This window comes from Takifugu rubripes, chromosome 21 (genome assembly GCF_901000725.2).
Source record: "Takifugu rubripes chromosome 21, fTakRub1.2, whole genome shotgun sequence".
Taxonomy (NCBI): Eukaryota; Metazoa; Chordata; class Actinopteri; order Tetraodontiformes; family Tetraodontidae; genus Takifugu; species Takifugu rubripes.
Window position 1 is genome coordinate 16,846,695 of NC_042305.1, and position 14,449 is coordinate 16,861,143.

General features: G+C 47.4%; 2 protein-coding genes across 7 annotated transcripts in view; both read left to right on the forward strand.

Annotated features, from left to right (window-relative positions):
• Positions 1–2,591, forward strand: part of wdfy3 (WD repeat and FYVE domain containing 3) — a 48,501-nt gene extending 45,910 nt beyond the window's left edge. For all 6 annotated transcript variants that reach the window (XM_029829491.1, XM_029829488.1, XM_029829490.1 and 3 more), the window contains one exon: positions 3–2,591. In XM_029829491.1, coding sequence (XP_029685351.1) covers positions 3–117 — 115 coding nt within the window. In that variant the 3' untranslated portion in view covers positions 118–2,591. The remainder of the gene's footprint in view (positions 1–2) is intronic.
• A 127-nt stretch (positions 2,592–2,718) lies between these two features.
• On the forward strand, positions 2,719–14,425 carry cds1 (CDP-diacylglycerol synthase (phosphatidate cytidylyltransferase) 1). The gene is made up of 13 exons (XM_003975164.3): positions 2,719–3,025; positions 7,224–7,381; positions 8,429–8,525; positions 8,613–8,710; positions 9,343–9,482; positions 9,995–10,053; positions 10,490–10,572; positions 10,796–10,883; positions 10,978–11,046; positions 11,313–11,465; positions 11,562–11,681; positions 11,863–11,966; positions 12,040–14,425. The coding sequence occupies exons 1-13, from the start codon at positions 2,957–2,959 to the stop codon at positions 12,164–12,166; spliced, it is 1,365 nt and encodes a 454-aa protein (XP_003975213.2). The 5' UTR covers positions 2,719–2,956; the 3' UTR covers positions 12,167–14,425.
• The last annotated feature ends 24 nt before the right edge of the window (positions 14,426–14,449 follow it).

A 14,449-nucleotide genomic window follows, 5' to 3' on the forward strand; every position in this document is an offset into this window, starting at 1 on the left:
AGGTGCAGTCGCTTCCAGTCCGAGATCAAGCGACTGAAGATCTCGTCTCCGGTGCGGGTCTGTCAGAACTGTTACTACAACCTGCAGCACGAGCTCGGCACCGAGGGCAGAAACTGAGCGCCGCCCCCGCCCCCCCCGAGGACCAGAGCGTCTCGACCACGTTCTACAGGCCTCCACACATCCTTCAGTCATCTCACGTGTCTGATAACCACATGTACAGTATCGGTTTTATCACCACTGGCATAAAACAGAAGTGAACGGAAACTCTTTCGCTGCTTTGACCACCTGCACTCATCACCCAGAGCTGAAAAGAGAGGAAAGAAAAGCATCGACTGGGCGCGTTCCAATCGATCACCTGCCACCAAGACTTTACAAACTTGTTTATATTGTAAATATCGACCATGGCCTTTTTAACAGAACAAAAAAACAAAACAAAACAAGAGGTCAGTGAGTAAAAAAACAACTTGCCTGTAAGATAGCGATGTGACTAACCACTCTTGGCTTTAAAAAACAAAATGATGTGTAGTCTGTGTGAAGATTCACGAGTCCAGAGTAACATGGAGGGGATGAAGGGATCATGAATGTCCATAGTTAATGTCCGCGGGTTGACCAGTAGGTCTAGTTATGCAAAATGACCTGTCTTCTTCCGTATTTCTTTTTCTTTTTTTTTTAAGTTTAAAACATTTCTAATTTATATTTTGTCTGTGACCACAATCTCCAGCCAGAGAGGCTCTTTTACCACCGTTGCCAAATTACTTTGATCTCTGAGCTGCAGTTTTTTTTAAACGCTACCTTCGTGTTCCTTCTCTACTTGTGTAGATCCCCATCGGGATCATTTTTGTTGCTGCTCCCAGAAAACTGGACGCGTGATCGCTTCAGGTGTTCTTTTTAAACCATATCGCTCCATCGGTTATGAGGTTCTTCATCTGTGAAAAAAGATTGTTTTTTTTTCCATTTAAAATAAGGGCACACGTGTCATTTAGCTGCGCGTGAATGTGTGGGCGAGCCTCTTCAATGTGCCCGTTCTTGGGTTTCTGTCCGGCCTCCGGGGGCTCGTGGAGCGTGCACACAAAAAAAGGGACATCGCGCAGCGGCGTGTCTTCTGTTTTTGGCGTTTTCTTGTTGGTGTTTATCCGGCTGCTTTGTTTTGCGGCATTACCGAAGCGGCGAGTGAACATTTTCCTCTACGGGAACACTCAAAGATGCTTCTCAGCACCAACACGTGCACTGAATGCTGGAACTCGGTTAACCACCACAACAGAAAACTGGCAAAAGTCCGTATGTTTCAGTTCAGGTCAACGCACCTTTACACTGATACTGTCATTATTTCGTAGGGTGGCTGTTGCTCGTCCATATTCAGTCATTTCACTTTAATTTGCCAGGCCGTGTCCCGTGTCAGTCATTCTCCTCCATAAATGTGATCCTCCTGTATTTCCCCTTCACGGTGCGTTCACGGTCCGCTTGATTGTCAAGAGAATGCGCTGCTTCTGCTTTTCCACCAGATGTCACCAAGTCTCAAACACGTCGAAATATGAAATGCCATTCCGAACAGTAGCGTAATACTCACTTCCCCATGTAAAGATCTTTAACATGAGCTCTTTCTTTTATCCATCTTGTGTCATTTGGAACTGGTGTAATTTAGCGTGCAATCATGCCGTCTTGCTGACTCGGCTTCTTTCAATCGTGTACAAAAACACGGGGAAATCACTGTTTTTAATGAATGCAGTTTTATGTTGTCATTTTAATAGAAAGGTGCATTTCACAGCTGATTAATGAACTGTACAAAGTATTTATGCAAAAGTGGTTATAGATTTTTTTTTTTAACGATCGTTGCAATTTCAGCAAGTTTTGTTACTTGTTGCATGTCTATTAACACAGCTGACTTTCTGTGTCAGTGAATTGTACATGTTCTTGGCATTATATTATTGTTGTTGTTTTTTTAAAATTGTTTTTTGGGGGGGGTTTGGAAGTAGTATCTGAATTGTCCCGACCAACAGGTTTGTGTACAGAGCCGGAGATTGTGTCCTCACCTCTGAGCAGACTTTTGTATTCATCGTGGGGAAAAAATGAACTAATACGAGAAGAAGAAGAGAAAAACGAAATCCTGGATTATTTTGATGGTCTTGTATTAGACTACATTACTAAACTTTCTGGTGTGCAATCTGTGATAGCTGAATGTTCCTTGTATATTTGTGTTCACTCCATCCTACAAGAGAAAAAGAGCAGTAGATTAACTAAATACTACAATAATGCAATAGATCTGGTACTTATTCTTTTTAATATCATTTCAATAAATAAGTGCTGTTTACCACCAAGGACAGACGTTATCCTTTTGTTTAAAAGTTTGGGATGAATTCAATTTTAAGTAGACGATGAAAGGATGGATTTTTATTTAGAGGAAGTAATCTGTCCAATTAAGAAAGTCATGCGGTACAGCGTGAAAAACTGGTCGAGCGAGTATTCTGACAGCGAGGACCGAAACCGGAAGAGTTTCACACAAAATGCTCAACATTGTTAACAAAACTCGTCAATTCCACAATAGAGTGTTTTTGTCACTACCTGAATGTCTTGCTTAAAACTGTTAAATTACACCAGTCGAGTAAAAAGTGTATTCACAAACTAAATAGACAAGTGTTTTTTTTGTTTTTGTTTTTAAACCTTTTATTTTGAAGGAACACCGGAAGTGTGTGTTGTTATTTTGCGCACTGTGACGAAACGGGGGGGAGACTGCAGTGATACACAAACACACGCAGTCAGGCTCAGTTCTGCTGCGGCTCTTCGGTACCACCGGCCGACTGAAGGGAATCCGACCTGCGTCAACTTCAGAAATAAACCAGCAGTTTCTCCGGACTGAAAAGAAATCCACCGGCGTTCTACCCTCCTCCCTCCCCCCCCCTCCGTGTCCAGGATTCGGCTTATGTGACTCTGTAACGTCCGGTGGCGAAACGAGCCAAACATGACGGAGTTGAGGAAGCGCGGTGGAGGCGGAGGAAACCCGGACAGCGGCGACAATATCAGCGACAAGGTAAAGCGACCCGTACCGAGGCGACAGCGGCCGGTTCCCCCTTCAGACCCCGCCCTCGGAACAAGTTTCTCCGGTTGTTGCCAGTCGCTGTCGCCGGGCTCTGTGCGCGTTTAGCGCCCGAGCTAATGAGCTAGTTAGCTGCTGTAATCCTGCAACAACATCAACACAAACAACTGTTTACGTGGGCTGACAACAACCACAAGTCCTGACTTTTGGTCCACACCAAAAGGCTCGTAATGTCGACATGTCGGGGAGCATTTTTGGCATTTTCGTCATGTTCGTCAGTACATATTTGTGCGTTTTAAATTCACTTAATGTGGACATATTGGTTAGAAGCAGCTAGTTTGCCTCTAAAGTGCGTGGATGGTTACTACTAAAAGTCTGCAGAGGTCAGGGACGAGACCAGCCAGCACTGTGACATGAGAACCTGATATGATGGAGGGCTGAAGATGGGGGTCATAGGTCAAGTTGTTTCTGATGACACACGTGTTGGAACCGAGGAAAGGTCAAAAGGTCAACGCGGTTCTCTAAATTCTCTCTTGTAGATAAGTGAATTCGGGGTCGTTGACTGTTTTGGGTCCATCAAGAAGCTGGTAGCAGGTTTTGGAAAGGATTTAAATATGGACTAGTTTCTACCATTTGTCAGCTGGTGACAATATTGTTAAAATAGCCTGTTTAAAAAAAAAAAATCCAGCTGTTCAGGTCAATCATATGAGATGAACCGACACACTGGCTTCAGTATCTGGGTAGAGCCCAAACTCAGGCTCCAGATCCAGAGAAAAGATCCTTTGTTTGCCATTAGGAACTGGAGATGATGAAACGTCCCATCATTCCGGGAGGTTCTGGCCCCGTTGGGCCCGGTTATGCAAGCTTGGATTTTATATTCTCATCTCTGGAGACAGTGTGTAATTGTGGGGGCTGGTTCATTGGTTCTGTCTGGAGAGACTGGAGAACTGGGCCCGTGTCTGATATCGGATCACTACCACTAGTGGTGGAATTCTAACCACTCAGGGTTAATCTATAAATTACTCTGTGTTCTAACGAACCACAGGAAGTTATTAATAAAGAGCCACGCTGGAATTAGGTCATCAGGTTGGTCTTTTAATACTAGTTGAATCATATTCATTAAATCTTAACGAATTAAGCTAAAAAGGGAAGCTTAAAAAATGGGCATACATGATCTTTAATAGTTTACAATAGAAATGGGCTGTTACAGGACAGAGTGAAGCTCACGCTCTCACAATTGACATTTCTCTTTCTTGTAAAGGGAAATGAAGAGAATTGAGTTGAGTAAAGCCGATCTCTTCATCTCTGAGCTGTTCCTCTATTAGCCCGCTCTTATTTTACGCTCAAATCCATTAAATTCACCACGCACAGTTATTATTACAGTTATTATTATTATATTACTCTTTAACCAAACGTGGGCGATGTGATCAGAGATTGCTGTGTTTAAAACAGAATTTCCCTGATGACCTCTGACCTTTTCTCCTCCGGTAGAATCACACCCGACGTGAACTGAAAGCAAAACCTTAATGTTGTCGTCTTTGTTAATATTTCTAGTCTTGGCCTTGCTCACACACGGGGTCGCACACGTTCCTTTATGACTGTTCCGACCCGATGGCCTCGCCCTCGTCAGAGTCGTTTAGTCAAGGTTTGCTAATTTATACGACGCTCCCCGAGCAGCAGCTACTCATTAACTAATTAGTTACATAGTGTCATGGGATCGTGACCCCGGCTTCCTGGCGTGATCACAGGTCGGTGGGCGCCCGATTATGGTTCAGATCAGCTCAAAATGCAAATGTGTCCCTGAATGATTGTCCTCAACAGTTCGGAGGCGCACGCTTGAGTCTAAACTGTCTCAACCCGTCTGTGGCCGGTCTATTTGGAGCCGGCGCTCATGTTCAGCCGTGTTTCCAAACTGCAGTTAAACGTGCTGGGATGCTCTGCAGCCCCTTTGCTCTAATTCCCCTGATATTTGCTCATGATCTCAGCTGATTACGACCTCCTGGAGCAGCGTCCTCCCCTCTGCCCCAACACTGCATGTTAATTCACACGTGAAGAAACGGACAAATGTCAGGATGTTTCTACTACTGCCTGTCTGTCTCTCTACCTGCCTGTCTCTCTACCTGCCCGCCTGCCTGCCTGCCTGTCTGTCTGCCTGCCTGTCTCTCTACCTGCCTGCCTGCCTGCCTCCCTGCCTCCCTCCCTGTCTGCCTGTCTGCCTGCCTGCCTGCCTGTCTGCCTGCCTCCCTCCCTGTCTGCCTGTCTGCCTGCCTCCCTGTCTGCCTGCCTGCCTCCCTGTCTGTCTGCCTGTCTCTCTACCTGCCTGCCTCCCTGTCTGCCTGCCTGCCTGTCTCTCTGCCTGCCTACCTGTCTGCCTGCCTGTCTGTCTCTCTACCTGCCTGCCTCCCTGTCTGCCTGCCTCCCTGTCTGTCTGCCTCCCTGTCTGTCTACCTGCCTGCCTGCCTGTCTGCCTGCCTCCCTGCCTGCCTGTCTGTCTCCCTGCCTGCCTGCCTGTCTCTCTACCTGCCTGCCTGCCTGCCTGCCTGCCTCCCTGTCTGTCTACCTGCCTGCCTGCCTGCCTGTCTGTCTCCCTGCCTGCCTGCCTGTCTGTCTCCCTGCCTGCCTGCCTGTCTCTCTGCCTGCCTGCCTGTCTCTGAGTCCACAGCGTCCCCAGACGCCACCTGCCAGTTGACCTTGGGCTGTGCTGGCGTGCCGCCCCCCCTGCATGGAGCCACCAGCAGCAGCGGCGTCCTGACGGTAGCGACGGGCCGTTTCACGCTCTGCTGCTCACCGTCTGGTTCTGAACAGCTCGGTCAGAAATCTTCACTGCGTCACATCGGGGCTGCAGAATTCATCAGAGGGGTTAAGAATGGCGATGAGGCGGTGGACAGACGTGACGGTTTAGTGTTAACGTCAGAAGGTTGTGGGTTCAGTTCCACCTCAGAGCTTTACACATTTTACACATTTTCTCCAGTTTCCTTCCCCAGTCCAAAGACATGAAGGTCGGCTTGGGCGTCTCACCTTCCGTTTGAATTATGAGAAATGAACCTCGTGTTTCATCACAGTATTTGCCACATAAATGTCATAAAATGTGTAAAACTCTTTGCATGTCATTTATTTTCCTGTGTTTATCACACGTCTGGGATCATGTGGCTATGATGAGTAGCTATTATGACCCTTTGACATGATGGAGGCTCACTCAGAAAGCTCCTAACCCCCCCAGCATTTCCACACATTCGCTGTTCCCCTCATTTGGAATGACTTGACCTCATATCCCTTCTTGTTTAATTATGACGTTTGACAGCAAAATTAAAAACAACGTTACATTGACTGTGCTTATGTTGCCCAACGTGTGCCACAACTGTGTTTAAACCATAGTGACAAAGCCACGCAGGCCTCGGGGGATTAAAATTCCTCGTTTCAGAACGAGTTGCCGTGCAAGATGCTGTGAGATCTGTGGCTGATTCTGCTAGAAGATGGAACGAGACAATAGAGGCAGTTGTTCCAAGTTTTAGCTCTCTCAGGGAATTAAATCCACATTTTTAAAACGCACCCTTCTGCGTTCTAGTGCCTCAACGAGCTTTCTGGCCATCTTGATTTTCTCTTCCAACCAGCAGTTTGAACCTCACAGAAAAAAAGGCGGCCTGCTTTAATCCCGCTGCCCCCCCCCGCTCACCATATTTAGTGCTGGTCCAGATAAAGTGACCATGAAAGGGGAACAAATGGTGTCCAGGAACCTCTCAAGTGCAGAACAAGCTGTAATCACCCGAACGTGGGACGTAATCTTACTGGGATTTATAAATAGCTCCTTGTTTGAGACCTTTAATTACGCTGTTCTTTTGTTGGATCCAAGCGGGCTGCGCTGCTTTGTGTTCCCCTACAAGATGTGTGTGTTAAATCCAGATTAAAAGTTCATTAAGACCAGTAAAGATTGTTGCCTCCTGGGCAGCAGCCAGTTAGCCTGGTGACCCCAGAGCTGCGTTCCTCCTCACACCGCCGTATCCAGCTGAAATCAAAGAATACTTTCATGATCTGCTCATGGATTTATATCAGAATCTGAAGCCAGAAGTGTGGAATATTTGTATGTTTGCCTTTGAGCTCCCAAAACCAGTTTAGAGAAATTACAAAAACATTTGACAAGCCTTTGCGTGTGTGTAGTTGTGTTCTTAAAAGGTGTGTCTGTGTGTGACGGCAGGAGGCTGATGGCGACGACAGACTGGGCCTGCAGGTCGATTTAGACGGAGAATGTGACGGCGACCCAAAAGGCGACACTCCAGATGTTCCTCTCTCCACCTCAGACACCGATAACACTCCAGAATGCCTGAACAAAGCCCTGGAAGGCCTCCCGCCCAGGTGCCCGCCGCCGCCCCCGCCCCCGCCCCCGCCCCCGCCCCCGTCGCCGCCGCCGCCGCCGACCTTTAATATGTTACTGACAGTTTAGCTCACTAATCCAGCTGTTTAGGCCCAGAATAGCAGAGGGGAGAAGGCTTCTGCCAGTCATCAGGAGCTAATGGGTAGTATTTTAGTCTGTCGCACAGAACCAAAATAGTTCCAGCTCCTCCACGTGAGATGTGGAGGGTGTGGCCAATGAGTGGCGGCCAGGTCACAGGACTTAAAGGCTCAGGCGGAGGGAGGCTCTAATCCCAAGGAGACGGTGCCGTAGGAAGGCGATGTAAGGGGAGGACGACAACCAGGTGGATGCTGTTAGATAAGGGGGGGGGGGCAGAGCAGCGAGGTGGAGGAGGGGTGGAGGGAGGCCTCGGTGCAGAATGGCCCGGGCAGCATCTTTTATTCCCCTGATGCAGCTGCTTTTCACCCCCATTCATCCAGCAGCCTCTGGCTCCTGTGCAGCGTTTGCTGCCCCTCTTTTGTGTCGCCCGCTCTAATGTCCTGGGACGAGGCCTCGTTTTAGTGTTCCAGAGGCAGCGCCCCGCATAAATCAAACCCCTGTGTTTTATTCTAGAGTCTGAGGTTGCTGGAGCCTCTGACCTCCCGGCATGAACACGGTGCAGGCTCTTATTTGCCTCTGCACACCTGTGCCAGCAGGATACAGGTCACCTGATTTACAGCAGCCATGTCCTGATCGGGACTCGTTACCAGCGCTCTGTACCCGCTCAGGGGGGGCGACGCCCGTTCTTTCACGCCATCAGCCTGCAGCAGGGTTCTGAGCTCAGGAGAGATCATTGATATTTCTGGTCTTTTACTCTATGAAGTATTTGTTTTGGTTCTTTGAGTGCTGCCACCAGATCCTTATATTAATCTGTTGTGGATCACACGTCACCCATGTGTAAACAATTGTTTGATCCTCCGGGGAAAAGCCTAAACATGTACAGTAAATGCCATATTTATCAGGTACATGCAGGTTTAAGGATAAACGTTGAAGGTTTTTCTTCTTGACAGATGGAAGAACTACTGGATACGAGGAGTTCTGTCTTTAGCCATGATCTCTGGCTTCTTCCTCATCATCTGTATGGGACCTATTGCTCTCCTGTTAATTGTAAGTGCTGAAACTTTCATGTTTGCATCTTCTTGTTCCAGATTCATTTTTTTAATGTAATTCTATTTTTCCAATGATATGACACAGGTCATGACTATCCAGATTAAGTGCTTCGAAGAAATTATTACCATCGGCTACAGGGTGTATCGCTCCTACGACCTGCCGTGGTTCAGGACTCTCAGCTGGTAAGGACGGATTGAACACAGTTTATCTCCAAGCTGTGAGTCCAGGGGTGAATGAGCAGCTCTAATCAAACTCCAGGCACCTTCCACTAGGAAATACTCAAGTAATCGCTGAAAATTACGACTCCAATATGGTTAAACAGCAGCACAAATGCAAACTTGTGCTGCTGTTTATGCAAAATGAGCATCTCTTGCTCATTAAAGCTCCCGTGCTGCAGCTACTCCACCAGTCAGGTGTTGGCGCTAGCGGTTGCATGTGGTCAGCAGTCTGAACAGCAACATCCAGGCAGCTTGTGTGTCGGCTGTGCGCTCTCTCCCAGCCCAGCGGATGGATGAGTCCAGCCTCCTGCTGCTCTGAGCGCTCCTGTTTCAGTGGCCATGTTCTCACTCACAGGTCACCTTTGCATACACACACATAATACGCAGCTCCGAGCAAAGATCACTGCCATGCTGGAGGCCAAGGGAGGCTCATTGAAACTTGCCCTTTTCTCCAAGGCCACCCTTCAAAACAACCCCCACACACACACACACACACACACACACACAGCGGCTCAGTGCACAGCTCCAATCCTCAGAGTAATAAGAGCACCAGTGGGGAAATGCAGACTTTAAAGCGTGCCATCTCTCTTCCTCAGGTACTTCCTGATTTGTGTCAACTATTTCTTCTATGGTGAAACTCTAGCAGATTACTTTGGGGCTCTGGTGCAGAGAGAAGAACCTCTTCAGTTCCTCGCTCGCTATCACCGCTTCATCTCTTTCGCTTTGTACCTGGCAGGTGAGTGCTGTAGCGCTCATCGCACACACGACCTTTGGACCTTTCGCGCCCTCTCACTCCGGAGGTGGATTAGGTTTCTCCAGAAACAGGGTGTGTGGTTGAGAGAGCCATAAAAACACAAGAAAATCCTCAAAGTGACATAAAAGTTAAAAAAAAACCTCACCGTATTGCCCCAATAACGATAACCACCATAAATGAGGAAACACTCAGCAGCTTTAGTTTAGCAGGCACATCTGTCGGTGAGGATTATTACAGCTTCTGTCTGACCTCCCACTGCTTGGTCTTCACCTTAAGAGCCATTTCTTAGAGTTGCTGTTTACTTTAATCAGCCAGGCATTTATTTTATCACTTGTTATTATACTTCTGAAGTTGTCAGCGTCTTCATCCAAGTGTCGGAGCTTCCCAGATGTTAAGATCTGACGTGTTTAATAGAGGGATTTATTCAGTGAATACATACTGGTTGTGTGTTTTTATCCTGGAAAACTGACTGCATGTTGTCTACTCTTTCACAGGTTTCTGCATGTTTGTGCTGAGTTTAGTGAAGAAACATTATCGCCTGCAGTTTTATATGGTGTGTATCAGCCAAGTAACCCTCTCCCCCCCCCCAACTGCTCTCTTCATCCATCCCACTGCTGACTTCCCTTTTCTTCTGCCCCTTGGAGAAGGTCCTGAAATCTGCTCCTGGGCTCTGATTGCGCCATGTTTGTAGGACTTAAATCTGGTTAACATGATTGTGTTAACCAAACACTTCCTGGCTTAGATTTGATCACTTCCCAAATGCTGGTTGAAGCTCCTCCACCTGCTGCCTGCTCTCCCCCCACTACCACCGATGCATATTTTTAACCTGTGTTTCATCTCCGCCCGCCTCGCTGCTCGTCAGTGTTGCTCATGGCGTCCATCTGTTCACTCTGACCATTGTTGCGTGACGCGAGCCGGCTTCAGAGCGGGCGTGGCTACATTCCAGTGCAGTGACGCTGTGGTGTTTGTGTTTGTGTTTGCCATTCCAGTTTGCTTGGACCCATGTGACCCTGTTGATTGTGGTTACTCAGTCCCACCTTGTAATTCAGAACCTATTTGAAGGGATGATCTGGTAAGCAGATGCAGAGGACCCCTGTTGTGGTTTCTCTGAGCAGGCAAACTTTGTGTTGAATATTAGCTGCAGATTTAAACACATTCTCATATATTTAAAGGCTCAAGAGGCCGAAACATTGATAGTAAATTAGTTGGATCCACCCACGTTAGTTCTGTTCTTTATTAAAGTCCTCATCGGATGTGTTCCCGCTGACCGTTGTCATGGTAACCCCTTGTTTCAGGTTCATCGTCCCCATCTCGATCGTGATCTGTAACGACATCATGGCCTATCTGTTTGGGTTCTTCTTCGGAAGAACCCCACTGATCAAGGTAAGCGGAGCGTAATAAATAAAGCTGAAAACCTCAGTTTTCCTCTTGAATCCCAGCGATTTCCTCCCCTTTTTCCCTTCCAATGCTCCTGCAGCTCTCCCCAAAGAAGACCTGGGAGGGCTTTATTGGCGGTTTCTTCTCCACGGTGGTGTTCGGCTTCCTGGTGAGGACGCTTCCTCCTGCATTGATCTCTCGTTCAGTAGTTGTGACCTAGACTAGAAGCCAGTTGTGAGCTCGTTTCCACACATGCTGCCAACCGTCGCACTGCTCCCACAACCCTCAGTCACGTGGTTCTTCTCGGTAAAGAACGTTGACCTTGCACAGCAGCATCGGATCCCTGGAACCCTTCAGAGCAGGGTCCCTGGGCAGCACCGTCCACCATTTTTAGAAGTCTAGAATTCCAGTCTGGACTTTTCTCTGTGCCCCCAGCTGGCCTATCTGCTGTCCCAGTTCCAGTACTTTGTGTGTCCTGTGGGCTTCAACAGCGAGACCAACGGGTTCACGGTGGAGTGCGAACCTTCCGACATCTTCGTGATGCAGGAGTACGCTGTTCCCGCCGTGTTCCAGAAAACACTGGGGCTGGTAAGAATCCGGAGGACGTTTAGAAAAGTCCGTTTAGGAGCAGGAAAAGCTCATCAAGTCCAATTTTAAAACATGTCTGTCGATTTCCTCTTTCAGAAAAGGGTCAACATGTACCCCTTTCAGATCCACAGCATCTTCCTCTCATCGTTCGCGTCCCTCATCGGGCCTTTTGGTGGCTTCTTTGCCAGTGGCTTTAAGAGGGCCTTCAAAATAAAGGTAATCCCGGCTAATCCCGATACGCCCGGCGTGTTTTACACTGGATTTTCCTCCATGTGGACAGTTTGATTGTTTGGCTGATTGAAGAATCATCAGACTCCTCAATGTTCTAGTTCCCCTGGTCCTATTGGGGGGGGGGGGGTTGAGCAGCATTTCTAACTTCCCCTCTCCTTTCCTGAAGGACTTTGCCAACACTATCCCCGGCCACGGCGGCATCATGGATCGCTTTGACTGTCAGTACCTGATGGCCACGTTCACGCACGTCTACATCGCCAGTTTCATCCGGTGAGTAGAGGCCGCGGGTCGTTATTAAAGCGGGTGGTGGGAGGAGCTCAGGTGTTCAACCGCTGTCTTGCAGGGGCCCGAACCCGAGCAAGCTGCTGCAACAGCTGCTGCTGCTTCAGCCTGAGCAGCAGCTCAGCATCTTCCACACGCTGCAGTACCACCTGAGAGAGGGGAACATACTGCCCCCTGCTGCCGAGTGACAGGTGCAGGCGCCGCGGGGGGGCGGGGGCGCGGGGGTGGTGGTGTGTGGCGACGCTGTGGAAGTTGAACGTGAGCATGCACAGACACACAGGCACACACACACTTTAGGGAAGGCTCAGCGTGTGAGCTCGGGCCTCCTGCAGAGATTCCATCATCCTCCAGCTGGATGTTCACTCCACTCCAGCCAATAATGCGGCCGTGACCCTGAAGGGACGACATGGAACAACTTCAGCCACAAAATACAAGCTAGAGCAACAACAAGGCGGTCTTGTTGCTGTCCACGTGGACCTTGACATGACTAACAGAACGCTTCTCCAGAGAAACCACCTCCATCATACTTCATATGTCTTACTGAACAAAATGAGCTAAAGCACATGACCTTCTCAGCGCATGTGGATGGGAACATTCCTCTGTGGATGGCAACTATTGCACTGACTTTATCTGAATACCGACATTTAAGAAGCTTTTACCAGCAGAAAATGAGCCCCGGGTGTTTGAGCTGCGCCGGTTTGGGTGACGCTAAAGACTTTTCTGGAATATTCTTTGTTTTACGCCAACATCACGGTGTAGCTGATCTCCTATATCCAAGTTATTGCTAAGGCTACTGCGACAGAAACATCCTGTTTGTCCTTCCACAATGTGAACTTTTAGCTTTTAGAGACCTAAACGTAAATAACTGGCACAATAACAGTCAGTAAAGAGTGACTGTTGGCATGGTAACTCTGAAACTAGAGCTTGGACACTGGAGTTAGCGTAGTGTAGATGAATATACTGAATATACTGTATTTAACTCTAACCACGTGTGTGACATAGTGGCAGAAAAACTCCGCTTTTTAACTGGTTTTAGCTTTCAGCATGCACAAATTCACTTTTTAAGGAGTGGACTCGGTCTGAGTGTGATGCGTTTGAGGGTGGGTCTTGTCAAATCAAAGGAATAGTTTCACATTTCTCCTGCATTAATCAGAGAACTCGAATGTCTCCAGTTCCGGTCTCGAATGATGGCGACCGAAGTGGTGAAACAGGTTTAAAACACGAACACGGCAGCAACGTCTGGCTCCACTTTAGCGTCCCAAATTGGGGAATTATTCCTTTAAAAAAGTGCTTCTTTTTACTGATTATCTCAGTCCTCTGGAAACTGCTACTGCTGATAACTGTGAACTCCTGAATGTAGCCTGTGCTGGAGGGCGCCATCACGAGTGTCTGAGTGTACATACTGGATGAAGTATTTACAGTCCGCCAGCACCGTATGGACACAGATCTATAGTGTCACACGTATACTGCTGTAGCTGTGTTAGCAATACTTTCATCTTAAGCTTCTAGTTTGAGTCCTTATTCTGAATCTGATTATCTCTGGCGTGATAAATGACAAAATATTGATTCTGAATACTTTCTGGGGAGTTTATTGCTGGTAGAGCAGACGGGTTTTCCCCATTGATGCTACATTTTCTGTTTTTTTTCTCCTTTTTTTTTAACCAAAGCACTGTCTGATCAACATGGATCTGATTAAGTTGGAGGCCCAGATCCAAACACGCGTCTCCTTCCCTTCCCCCTTTTACTCTGAACAGATTTTAAAATGAAGGAAAAGGCCGGACGTGGGTCTGGTCTTTGCCTCGCTCTTCTCTTTACGCCCCGAGATGTCGGGACGACAAGAATGTTGTAATTTATTTGTTCATTTATCTTTTATTTTATTTGACGCGGACGCGGCGTGGATTTTAACGGGACCAGCTGTGTTGTACTGTACGAATTTATCACACAAGCAAGTGTCCTCCAGACCTGCTCAAACCTGAGCGACTTTAAATTTCTTCTGTCTTTAAGGTAACTTTATTTAGAACCTGCCACTAATTTAAAATCAGAAAAAGTGCACGATTTATCGATCACCTAAAGTTCCATTCATACGGATGCTGCTGTGTGGGCTAATTTATATTTTATTTGTTACGAGGTTTATTAAAATCCACGGTCCGTGACTACAAAAAGGTAAAGGAAAGATGGGAGTAGTTTCAGTAGCTCAAACATCAGGTAAGGGGATTCTGCACGTTTGCTCGCATCTTTTTAATTTATCATTTTTGTTCTTTGTTTTGTGTTTTTTTTCTTGCTGCAGAACTGTTTCTGTATGGAAATGTGTGGCTATCAGAGTGGATGGATTTAAATATGGTTATTATAGAGGACAAAAGAGTCAGGTCCAAACTTGATACTGATATCTTGTTCGGGATATTGTTGTTTACTGTACGGAGGTGAATAAAGTTTCCTTTTTCTTGCAATGACGAGTCGACACTCGGGGGTCA

Coding starts and splice junctions, on each gene's coding strand:
- cds1 (XM_003975164.3), top strand. CDS start 2,957: ATGACGGAGTTGAGGAAGCGCGGTGGAGGCGGAGGAAACCCGGACAGC. Junction 10,054..10,489: donor ATCGCCTGCAGTTTTATATG/GTGTGTATCAGC, acceptor TTGCCATTCCAG/TTTGCTTGGACCCATGTGAC. Junction 11,682..11,862: donor AGAGGGCCTTCAAAATAAAG/GTAATCCCGGCT, acceptor CCTTTCCTGAAG/GACTTTGCCAACACTATCCC.